The following is a 12,370-nucleotide window of genomic DNA, read 5'->3' as shown; positions in this document are numbered from 1 at the left end:
CTTCCTTCAAAATTCACATTTCTCCAAATTTTTCAGTGCAGTTATACAACCAGGAAATGTGTACAAAAATGCATATGCTCGGGTAAAGTGTGCATAAAAAGGCATATTTTTGTGGAAATAGCATTTAGAAATGCATTCTGTTGAGGAAAATTGCTATGCAAAAATGTTTATATTTGGCAAATTTGCATACACATGTATATTAGGAGAAGCTGGTATTACAATGCTGATGAATTTTTGTGAGTACTTGCAAACTGATGTGGGAAGTGCAGAGAACTGAATTTAAGTCTGGAAAAATGAGAAACAGAAATTGAACAGATTTGCTTGTCCCTAGCCAATGATCCCTAGTGCTCGTAGCCCCTCTCTGCCACAAGCTGTCCGCTGCTTGGCCCTCAAAAAAGCAGTAGGGATTGGAAGGGGGGTGTCGAAGGTATAAGCTCAGGAAGTTAATGATTTATATATTAGTTTATTTAGGTTAAATCATGCCTTTATGAAATGGTAAATGGAAGACATTCCAGACAATATACAGCCCTGAATAAGTTTTCTTTCTGTTTCCCCCTAAGGACTAAATGAGAATCATTTACATCTCACCCAAGTGCTGTTTGTGCCATACGTGGCAGTTTATAATGCATTGCAGTTGGTGATTAACTGTTAACAAGCTTGCCTCTTCGTGGCTTTTAGCCAGCTAAATATTAGCAACCACTTGAATGTAATCTTTCATAAATAGGAAGCATCTCTCCAGGCATATACTTAATATTTGCAAGACACTTTGTTGTTGTTGTTGTTGTTGTTATGTGCCTTCAAGTCTATTTTGTCTTATGGCGACCCTATGAATCAGTGACCTCCAATAGCATAGGGATGCCAAAAAGGTTAGTGGAAATTGAAGTTTTGGACTCAAACCTTTAATTTTTGTGATACGTGATGTGTGCTGGGACTCTTTCTTAATCAATTGTGTTTCTGGATTGTCAATCAAATTTAGGCCAGGGTGGGGCAAAGACAGGGCATCTGTGTCCTCCATATCTGGCAGGAGTAAGGGATATTGTCAGCAGGCTGAGAGCAGCAGAAAGGAAGTCCTAACTTTTTTTTAAAAAAGCTTATTTCTTCTGACTGGTCTGGGGCTTGTTCCAATTTGTCCCACAGAGAGTCATCCCAGAATTCTCAGAAACCTGCTGTGACAAGTTTATGAGACACTTTAAAATAAAATAGCACACTTTTGCTTAGATCCTGATGCCTTATTTGTAGCAGTCTCCAGGTGTTAATAGAGCATAATCTGGTCTGATTTTAATGGAATGGGTTACAGTTGGTGTGGCTTGAGGATGTTGGCAAGAGGTGTGTTCAGGCTTTTGATTAAGCACAAATGTTCATGCAAGCCCCACCCACACTGTCTCTGTGCATGTTGCTCTGTCCACTCAGTCCCTCCCTTTCCCCATGTTGAGTGAAAGGGGCTTTCACTCAGGTTTGCTTGACCGCAAGTGGAACACGCATAGCTGTTCCCTAGTGCCCTTTTGATTGCACTACTGTAATGTGTTATATATGGAGCTGCCTCTTGAATATAGTCTTGAAGCTTCAGACCATCTTCAGAATACAATTACTATGATTTTGGTAAGAACAGTATGTTTTGATATTCAGCCAGTTACGTGAATGATAACCAGACATATGCTCTTTTGTCCATCTTGCCTTCGTTTTTGAAATGCTCTCCATAGGGAGGCTCACCCGGCACCTGCACTCCAAAGACTCCTTTTCTCTCAGGCTTCCATATTTTTAGGCAGTCTATAAATTTTGCTGAATGCTTTGTTTTTATCTGCCATTTGTCTTTTTTTGGTGTTCTAGTACTTTAATTGTGTAAAACTGCTCTGGAATCAACTTTCCTGAAGAAGAGTATGTAAATATTGTAAAATTTGAAAAAAGAATTGACATGATACAGCAGGGATGGGGAATCTGTGGTCTGGCAGATATTGTCAGACTCCAGGTCACATTAGTCCCAGCCAGCATTGCCAATGGTCCAGGATGATGGGGGTTGTAGACCAACAACATGTTGAAGGCCCTCCGCTGTGATACAGTATCTCTGCTGCATGGTTGGTATATGTGTATTGCACAGAGCTTGGAAAAGTTACTTTTTTTTAACTACAGCTCCCATCAGCCCTATCCAGTGGCCATGCTGGCTGGGGCTGATGGGAGTTGTAGTTCAAAAAAGTAACTTTTCCAAGCTCTGGTATTGCACCATGAAAGGATGCTTCTGACTAAATCTGACACATAGCCCAGTTGCACAAAAGTCCTGAAGGGTAGCTGTATAATACATGGTGAAGAACCACTGATAGAGTCCTGACTGGTACTAGGAGAGTCAGTGCAAAGTCCTGGGGTTGGGATGCAGGGGAGAAACCCTAAAGATCTGAGACATCTGCTGTGTTGCACAGAGGGTGACATTTGAAGCAAGATGATAGGCATGGTCATGGACATGTACAGCCCTTTAGAGTAAAATGTGTGCTTGATAGAGCTGACATACTCTTTCCTTATTTTATCTGTAAATGCCACTTTATGTATGGTTGTTCTTGTTTCTTCCCGGTAAATCAGGCTACCCAGTACATGGAACTGATTTCGAAAGAAATGCAGCCAGTGTCTGGTACAGAAGGTGCTTATTATCGTCGCAGGAGATTGATAAGACAACTTCCTGTTTATGACCAGGATCCTTCCCGCTGCCGGGGCCTCTCAGAGAGTGAAATAAAGTTGATGGAAGACTTTGTGAAGAAATATAAAGAGGATGTTCTTGGCGTCGGGGAAGTTGCACTACCTGGTCATGGAGGAATCGCCAAAAATGAAGGGAAGCAACCTGATAAAAGCATTCCTGCAAGTGAGGAAGCTGTTTCAACCAATGGAACACTGGGTGATGTGCCAAAAGGGCAGGAATTGGTAAGTACTCAATAGCTTTCCTGGAGGCACATAGTGACAGGGAGATGAATAGGAAGGAATGGAACACATTTTTTTTAAAGTCTATATTGTTGTTTGACCAAATGTGGTTTGATGGAATAAAATGAAAATGAAGCCAAAAGTGCTTAAAAACTTCCAAGTATTTTTTTTTGTATAAACTCCCCAATAACCCTGGAGTTCTTAGTCCTTGGATTCGTGATGCTAGGCATATTGAACCCAGAATTGCCATCATGCTCACAAACTTACTAATCTTGGAGTGTCTTTTGAGAAACCCTTTTAAAACAAACTAGTGTGGTAGTGTCACTGCATTGAACATGGCTGTGTGTGTTGGTGAGTTCATTAGGAGATGGGTGTGTGGGTGCAGAGGGAAGAGAGAGAGCTGGACGAATGGGATGAGTAGAAAGTGGAGGTGAGGATTGAGAAAAAGCTGAATTTGGGGAGTGGTGATTACAGACGGTGTGAGCTCCAGCAAGGCCAGTTCCATTTAGCTTTAACAGGATCCTCTTTTCCCATTCCCTTTGCAAGACAACGGTGAAGGAGGCAAATTGGCCTTGGAAGGTCCCCTCCCCCCAAGCTGATAGTGTCTCAGCCTCTGCTCAGAATTTCTGCTGGAGCAAGTATAGGTGGGAATTGTGGAGGGTAGGCGATCAAAAGAAGGAACATTCCTTCTCTTCATGTGTCTCCCCCTCCTTGAAAAATGAAATGGACTGCCTTCAAGTTGATTCCGACTTGTGGCGACCCTACGAATGTGGTTTTCATGGTAAGCTGTATTCAGAGGTGGTTTACCATTGCCTTCCTCTGAGGCTGAGAGGCAGTGACTGGCCTAAGGTCACCCAGTGAGCTTCATGGCTGTGTGGGGATTTGAACCCTGGTCTCCCAGGTCATAGTCCAACACCTTAAGCGGTTAAAACTCTTTGCATGTTTAATTGTATACCAGGAGACTAGTGAATATAGCAATGTCTCAGTCTGTGAAATATATATATTTCCCCTTCTAGCAAAAAACCCCCCATAAAACCCCACCACCTGACTAACTGAAGGCTAAGGCTTCTCCTGAACACATTTGTAAAAATCATCTTGGCAAGGGAGGTTTATTTTGACTGCAAGTTCATTCCGCCATGTAAATACATATCTGTGGTGTTTATTTTCCAGAAGAATTTTAAAGCTTTATTTTTTCTTTGGGCACCAAAGGAAAAGTTAAACTCTTTTGAAAAATAATTACAAACTACATTTGTGCAAATGTATGAAGACAACTAAACTGTTAGGCTGCTCTGCAAAATTCCATGGAAGGTTTTAACATTAAAAAAAAAAAGCATTTAAGTTTTTGTTTGGGTTAGCAAAATGGTGCCTGTGTATGGTAGTTTGGGGACAATTTCTCAAGTGTGTGTTAACACCTTGGTAAAATCTCATAGGATTTAAAACAAAGTACCATACAAAATGACTGCATCTCACTTTGGTTTAAAACCACAGATTCCTAGATGTGTTTTTTAAGTCTCCTTCTTAAAAGTTCTTGCATGTTCTAATTGTTTAGAATACATCAGGCTACTTGGCAGAAGGCATCCCATCACACTATTGAAATCTCTATAATTTTTATTTGATTATCTTGAAGTTTGCATAAAATTGCAGTTACAGATCTATGTTATATTTCTCAAGAGGAAAAAACAGAATTTTGTGTGATGTGCCAACACTTTGCAGGGCTGGGCTGCCATCGTAGTTGGCATTAAGAAGCAATAAGTGAAACTCTGCAAAGCCACCAAATATAGTTCCCAGACTAGTTTCCTTCTGTGCAAAAACAACACATTTCTATGGCATCTTGAGTGTGGGGAAGCTATTTGCAGAGGGGCTTGGATCCTGCTGTTAAAAAACCTCTGTTTCATATACATTCTTGCGTGTTCCCTACTTCCCTGAGAGATGAGAAAATCCTAGAGGTGGTGATAACAGTATAATATCATTTTGGATGGACTCTTCCAGTGGCCTATTTAATAGCTACTTGCACATTTGTAAATAATTTGCTGCAAAATTGCTAATCCTGCATTGGATTCCCAAAGAGAGCAATAGCACCCTAAGAATGTTTCTATTTTAGCCCACCCCATTCCAAACACTTTTGGCTGTCTGTCTGATTCAGTATTAGCAATGGCACATATAGCAATTCTCTGGTCTCCCAACTTGGGAGGGGGGGTCAAATTCCCAAGATGAGTGATTCAGAACCACTAAGGACCATGCTGGGAAAAACAGAAGGGAGTAGAAAAAGAAGATGACCAAACAAGAGATGGATTGATTCCATAAAGGAAGCCACAGACTTGAATGTACAGGATCTGAACAGGGTGGTCTATAACTAATTCTGCTGGAGGTCGCTGATTCATAAGGTCACCATAAGTTGTAATCAACTTGAAGGCATATAAAACACACACAAGGATCGTGAAAGCCTCTCTTCTTGCATCACTGAAAACCTATCAGGTTTGTCATGCAAAACTATAGGACAGCCTGCATTTGAGAAAAGCCAATAAATTTCAAATTTGTCAGTCTTTAAGGTGACACAGGGCCATAACAGACAATTCCTCCAGATTTTTGCATCTGTGCAAACTGTATGGGCTCTTGTTGTTAATTTTGTGCTGCATAGGATGACCCTACCTTCTGTGATAAGCCTAGAGGCATTAAGAGCAGTTACTACAGTTTTGATTTTAAAAATCCAGTTGCTTTTTTTAAAAAAAAATTATTTAACAAAATTTATATACCACTTTACTGTAAAAAACCTCTAAGTAGTTTACCGAACAAATTACAATTATCAGTAAAACAGTAAAAACAAGCAATTAAAAGCACGTTTACAACGATTAAAACAGCAACAGATTACAAATTCAAACACATTAATATCTGGGGCTGGATAGGCTTGCCTAAACAAAAAAAAAGTCTTAAGCAGCTGCTAAAAGGAATACAGTGAAGGTGCCTGCCTGGTGTCAATAGTCAGGGAGTTCCAAATATTAGGTGCTGTCATACTAAACAAATTATTTCTTACAAGTGCAGAACGAGTGAAACCTGTAACAAGTGAAACCTGTAACAAGGCCAGTTCTGCAGATCAAAGCACTCAAGTGGGTGCATATGGGGTAAGGTGGTCTCGCAAGTAAACTGGTCCCCAGCTGTTAAGGGCTTTAGATACCAGTAGTAGCACCTTGAACTTGGCCTGCTAACAAATTGCAACCAGTGCAGATCTCTGAGCAGAGGTGTTGTATGCTGACAGGGTTTTATTCTGTTGGAATAGGCAAATGTTGCATGTTCCCTTTAAGGGATATTTGGGGAATATCCCATGTATCTGTTTTACCATGATGTAACTTCCTAATGGGTGGGGTTACTTACCTGACTTCCTCTTCCTTTGTCCTGGGGGATTTTTGAATATTCTCCATTGCTGATCTATCCACCATTGAGAGAGGCCGCATGACACAGATGCTCTCTCTGAGAGCATCAATACTAAACCACTAAAATGAACTGAGACTCCTATTTTCTTTCTTCTAAGCTAGAGCCTATGTTCCTAACATATGAGGTCGTAAGTAAACATTATTTTCTTTTACCTAAAAGATTGTGTTTGTTGTTGTTTATATAGAGAAAGGTGGGGCTGGTTTATTCTCATTCTGCTGTTTGTATTTTTATATCTCTGCTAAGAAATAGGACCAACCAAATTAGTTCCTGTTTCTGTGTGTATTTTTATAATACCGAACACATTCCTCTCAGCGATCTGGCTGCATCATTCTGCACTAACTGCAGTTTCTGGGTTAAGTGCAAGGGAAGCCCCACATAGAGTTCATTGCTTCAGTTATGTGTTCTCTAATGAAGAGGGAGAGCATTAAGTTAACTGTGTTGAGTCAATATTTTCTTAGTAAATTAGTCAGATCCACCTGAGTGCTTACAGAATGTTCTTTTTGCTAGTGGAGAATTTGCTTGTTTGTGCATTTTACCCTGGCTCCGTTTAAAGAAAATGAGCCATGCAAAGAGCAGGCATAATTGCAAAAACTAGCTTTCCACCCAGTACTAATCAGAATTCATCTCTGTTCCAGTGCATTTCTTGAAGCCAACAGCAGTCCAATAAACACCCACTGGAAAGTGCCCACATTTGTTCAACCACAAGGGCTTCAGTTTTCAAAGCATAAGAGGACACTGATACTAGTGCCAAACCTTGAAACTGTTTGTGTTGGGATAAAAGTTGCTGAAGCTTTTTGCTGTTATTCCCTGATTTAGGTGACTAAAGCTCAGACATGAAAATTTGAGATAATGGTGAGTTAGTATAGTCTATGTTGCTGCTTGGGGAAAGTTGCCACAAGTACCTATTCCTATTTGACAGCCATTCATTTAAACACACAGGCAGAGCAACTCAAACTTTCTGCTGCCGTCACTGGTGTGCTGCAAATTGGTGGAACTGCACCTGCAACCTGGCCACTTGCAGCAATAGGGGAATGGGAAGCAGATTGGGCCTGATCTCTGTGCCAGCTCCGGGCTGACTCAGCCCTGCCCTCCGGATGCCGTTTGGGGCTTCGCACTGGAGTCTAATGGTGGGGATACCACTGGAAGGCCTTCCACCCTCACATGTGGTGGGTGGAAGGGAGAGATCAGAGCTTGGAAGATTACTTTTAAAAAGTAATAAATTACAGTTACATGGCCCAAAAAAGTAGTAATTACCGTTACAATTACAATTGCTCTGAAAGTAACTGATTAGTTTACTTTTCCTCCAAAGTAATCACTACAATTACATTTCAGTTACTTAAAAAAAACATCTACAAGGTGCTGGCCTTGGCTGCTACACATCTAAGTAGCCTAAAACAACATTAAAAATAAACAAACACATACAGAGGTAGTAGAATAATTATTTTTATTCATAAGATAGCAATGGTGGTCTCTCCGCTGGTAAGGGTGGTGGGGAGGGAGGCTGAGGCCAGTACTCAGATCTTTGCACACCAAACCAAGTGCGACCCCCCCACTCAGCCAGCCAGCATAATCTCTCTCACTTAACCACCTCCCAGACCCTGCCATGCCACCAACTAAGGGACACTCACTTAAGCAAACATTTTCCCCTCAGATGCAAAAAAGTTAAAATACTGCAAATGCAGCACAGTAGCCAAACAGGGTGGTGGAGGCCACTTTGTGTGCCAAGTGCAAACACAGTATTCTCTCTCTCTCTCTCTCTCTCTCTCTCTCTCTCTCTCTCTCACACACACACACACACACACACACACACACACACACACACACACATTGTCATCTTTCACCTCCACAGTTCTTTATCTCCATTCTGCTGCTGCCTCCTTCTCCTCCTTTATCCATGTTCTTGACCTCCAGATCCTTTTTCCCTCCACTCCATTCTTCACCACCACTATCCGTTTTTTTAAATAATTGTTTTCTCCACTCCACCGCGTCTCACTCTCCGCCTCCTCCCTCGTCGCCTCCTGCCCATCCACAGAGCATGAAGAGCAACACTGCACAGAAGCCCAGTTTGAGGCACGTGATTTTCATCCACAAATCAGAGGAGCAGAAGACTTCCCCTGCTCACCCCCAAGTAATGCCCCAAAGTAATTCTGGAAACGTTACAATTACTCCACAAAAGTAGTAAAATTACTCCTAGTTCTATTACAATCAAAATGTAAAAGAATTACCCACTCGTTACTCAAAAAAGTAATGAATTACAAGTAATTCGTTACTTGTGGCTAGTTACTTCCAAGCTCTGGGAGAGATATGTGTCAACAGAGTGAAGCTTGCTGGTGGGAGGTCAGTTGAAGCAAGTGGAGGGCTTGTTCTAGATGTAATTGACAATAAGAGTGGGGCACTCAAATTTGGGACACTTTGTGGGCTAATCAGCTTCTTAAACTATTAATGCTGCAAACCCAAGGGTTATCTGGGGAAGTGTTGGAAGCAGAGATAATTCCTGGGACATTCAGCTGGCTGTATACCAATTGCTGGGGCTAGGAAGCAAGTAACAGAAGGGAAGTCTGCTGCCTTCATGCTGTGCTTATGGCCTTCCCAGAGACATTTGTTTGGCCACCATGAAGAGCCGATTATGCTAGATTAGGTGGCGTTCTCATCTGATCTAACAGGGGTTTCATTATGTACGTTTGGGTAGCCCATCATCCAGCGTATTTTAACACTTTTGGAAGGCTGGCCTTTTTTGTCACAAAGCTAAGTCTGAACGCGCAATGATTGCTATAAATTGAGTCAATTCATGTATAGTGTACTATGTGCATACTCCGCAAATCTCTCCACACCAGTGCAAAACATTGTATTATTCTTTAGGTCTTCAGCAATGTGATCCACCTGCCTAGCAAAGTAGTAGTAAAGGGAAAAGCTAGTAAAAGTGTTGTTGCTAAAAACTGTAGCCTTCACATCATTCAGAGGAATCCATGTATTCATTTTGGCTTCCTGAGTCCTTTTCTTGAGACTTGGCTTGGGCTGGAACACAAATATTCTACTGTTGCCAAAGTTTTTCCTTCACAGGAAAAGGGTGGTATGTGTGCATAAGGGAAGGAGGGATTCTGTGGCTAGCCTATTTATTTTCATTTCCACTGAAATAAGAAAAGTCATAAGCATTAACGGGAAAGATCCCTTGGCATTTGGTATGATAAGCCACATACTGAAAATAGGTTCTCACCGTGGGTACTGAGGAGACTTCTAGCTGTTCAGTATGGCCTATATTTGAATGTTAACTTGGTATCATGCTGAATCTTTCCACTCAAACCTTCAACACGAAACTGGCTCTGTCACTGAATAATTATGCCAAGTTGAGATTCATCCAAAGCAAAGGAGGGAGGGGGGATGTCTTAGGCCACAATTAAATGGGCTAACTCCTCATGATCACACAAGGACTAGTGAAATGCAGAGAAGCTGTACAAGACTTCCTGAATCAGGCTAATAAATGAGCTGGAAGCATTTGACAGAAAACAGGATAAATTTATTTCTGAACCTTGTTTGATACAGTAAAGAATTTAGTTAAATGCATTAACAATAATCCAGAAGAGAGAAATGCTTGATTGTAGTGTTCATTTTATTCAATGTTGCTTTTTTCATTTGGGTTATAAACTTAAGCTAAACTTCAACTGTAACTTGATGCAGTACCCTTATCACACTTTGCCCTCCTTCTGTTACCATCGATTAGTGGTTTCCAACCTGGGGACTGGGGACTTATCCCAGGGGGTCCATGAGCTCCCTCAGCCAGCCTCCAGCACAGAGTTGGCAGTGGGGGGGTCAGATGGGACACTGGCTAAAGACTGATGAGTGCACTCATCAGCTGCCCCCCTCCCCACCAGGATCCTGGACCTAAGGTTCTGGGTGGATAGATGAATTTTAAATGCTCTCGGCTCCTAATGGAGGGAAGGGCGGGATATAATGTTAGTAAATAAATTTAATAAAATAATAATAATAAATTTAATAAATAATAATAATAATAAATTGGATTCAGGTCCTCTGTCCGGCCACTGCCTATATGAAATTGCCCAGCTTGCAATGTCCAGTTGGGGCACTGCATGCTGGGTAATTCTATAGCAGGTAAGTGTTGCACAGAAAAGTCAATCTTGCATACTAGTTGGCCAGTTCAACACCTCTCCTTCCCTCAGGCAGATCCCATGGTTCTTCACTGCAGGAAACAAAAAGGCAGCAAATGGCAAGGGTTTGAAGATGAAGCAGCAGCAGCTCTTGTAAGCGGAGCAGGCTATTCTTTTGTATTTGCTGTTGCTTTTTCATGTGGCTGTATCATCTTGTTATAAGGTTGGACTTGATGGGGACAAGAAGCTTTGAAATGGTGACCGAGAGGATTATATGTGTGATTATAGAGTAGGGGGGAAGGAGTGAGAAAGAAAATTTGGGGGGAGAGGACATAATCCCCAGTGGTTTTTAAAATCCTTGCTAGGGTATCTATTCCCCTCCTTTTCTTGAGTTTTTAGAAATCATCTCAATAAAATTGAATTAAACTTGTATTACTGCTCTATTAGTTTGTATGCTAGCAATTTTCTCCCTCAGAATGAGAGATTACCACAACAAATTGCCCTAAGCTACTTTGAAGAAGAGAAGCTGCATGATGGAAGGATCTGCCTTTAGAAAAACAAATTAACTGTTTAGCCAAATTCTTTCCTCAGTGCTTGGATAATTACCTTCTGCATTAGATTTGCTGATATATATAAAAATATTTTAAAAAAAGACTTTGAACATCCAATCTCTGAAAGCTGCAAGACAGCACAGGCCATCTCATAGGCCACTGATATTATACACATAAGCAAATATACTTTCCATTGTGGTGAATAAAAAGTGGATTTATTTAAAAGTATTACTGAGTTCATAGTTTTTGTCACTCTTTATATTCTCAATTAACGGACTCTTAAATTACAACAATTAGCATGTGGGGTCCTTGAAATTTGTTCTCGTACTCGTAAAGATCACCATAGATCACCATAGTCTCATCTTGCCAGTGCTAATGGCAGAAGCATGAAGAATCCCCATGCAGTGGTGCTGATTGATGTCTACTGTACACGGTAAATCTGCACATGCTGGCTCTTCTAAGTGCTTCCTTGGACGATCCAATGTGTTAGGATCTAAAAGCTGCCTGACGTTTAATGCGAATGAGAGTTGCCAGAAGCTGAGCATGTAATTGTACCTTTTGGCTGTGAATTGGTTGAGTGCTGTTCGTTATTCCCTGCAAAGAGATGGGCACAAATCACCAGTGCATTTTATTTCCTCCCTAGTTCTGCAACCTCTGCAAGCAAGCGCTGTCTTTAGAATGTCCTGTGGTGTATGCTGACAGAGCAGGCTATGATCATCAGTGGCATCCTGCGTGCTTTGTGTGCTCCAAGTGTTCTGAACCACTTGTTGATCTGATCTACTTCTGGAACAGTGGGGCCATCTGGTGTGGACGCCATTACTGTGAGAGTATAAGGCCACGCTGTGCAGCCTGTGATGAGGTATGGCAGCTGGGGAAATGAAGGTCTCTTTTAGCATAGTTCTGAATTTCTCCACCTATAAGAAACTGTTGAATTCAAGGAATTCCAGTTGGCTGAAGGCATCTGTAAAAAGGATCACTTGCATATATTGTTTGAGTGATTGAGGGTGGGGGCTGGGAGCAAACTTGGTGGAGCTGTGGAATAGAAAATGGAGCAGGTTAATGGGAGGGTTTTCATGTGACCTTAACTACTCAAGGAGACTCCAGCTTAGACTGCAATCCAGTACACACTTACCTGGAGTAAGTCCCATTGAACCCAATGGATCTCTGAGTAGACATGTATTGGATTACAGCCTTAGTTGCCACTTGCATAAAAAACTCAACTCAGTGGCCTGGCTGGCATGATATGACAAGCCAAATGATTCTTTACTGGGACTACGTGAAGTAGCTTGCAGCTCCTCCCTGATCCTTTTTGTTCCAGCATTGTGCTGAACTAAGCCAAGGTTTGGCTTGGCATGTCATCCAAACCCAGGTTCATGGTTAAGATCT

General features: G+C 41.5%; 1 protein-coding gene across 1 annotated transcript in view; it reads left to right on the top strand.

Moving 5' to 3' along the window:
* The window catches only part of LMCD1 (LIM and cysteine rich domains 1), an 84,561-nt gene that overhangs the window by 67,057 nt on the left and 5,134 nt on the right, over positions 1-12,370 (top strand). Inside the window, exons 4-5 of the mRNA XM_061618541.1 lie at positions 2,569-2,904; positions 11,628-11,843. Of these exons, the coding sequence (XP_061474525.1) occupies positions 2,569-2,904; positions 11,628-11,843 (552 nt within the window). The remainder of the gene's footprint in view (positions 1-2,568; positions 2,905-11,627; positions 11,844-12,370) is intronic.

Source organism: Rhineura floridana, chromosome 3 (assembly GCF_030035675.1).
Source record: "Rhineura floridana isolate rRhiFlo1 chromosome 3, rRhiFlo1.hap2, whole genome shotgun sequence".
NCBI classification, from domain to species: domain Eukaryota; kingdom Metazoa; phylum Chordata; class Lepidosauria; order Squamata; family Rhineuridae; genus Rhineura; species Rhineura floridana.
The sequence above is the reverse complement of the archived record's forward strand: the minus strand, read 5'-3'. Positions and strand labels throughout refer to the sequence as shown.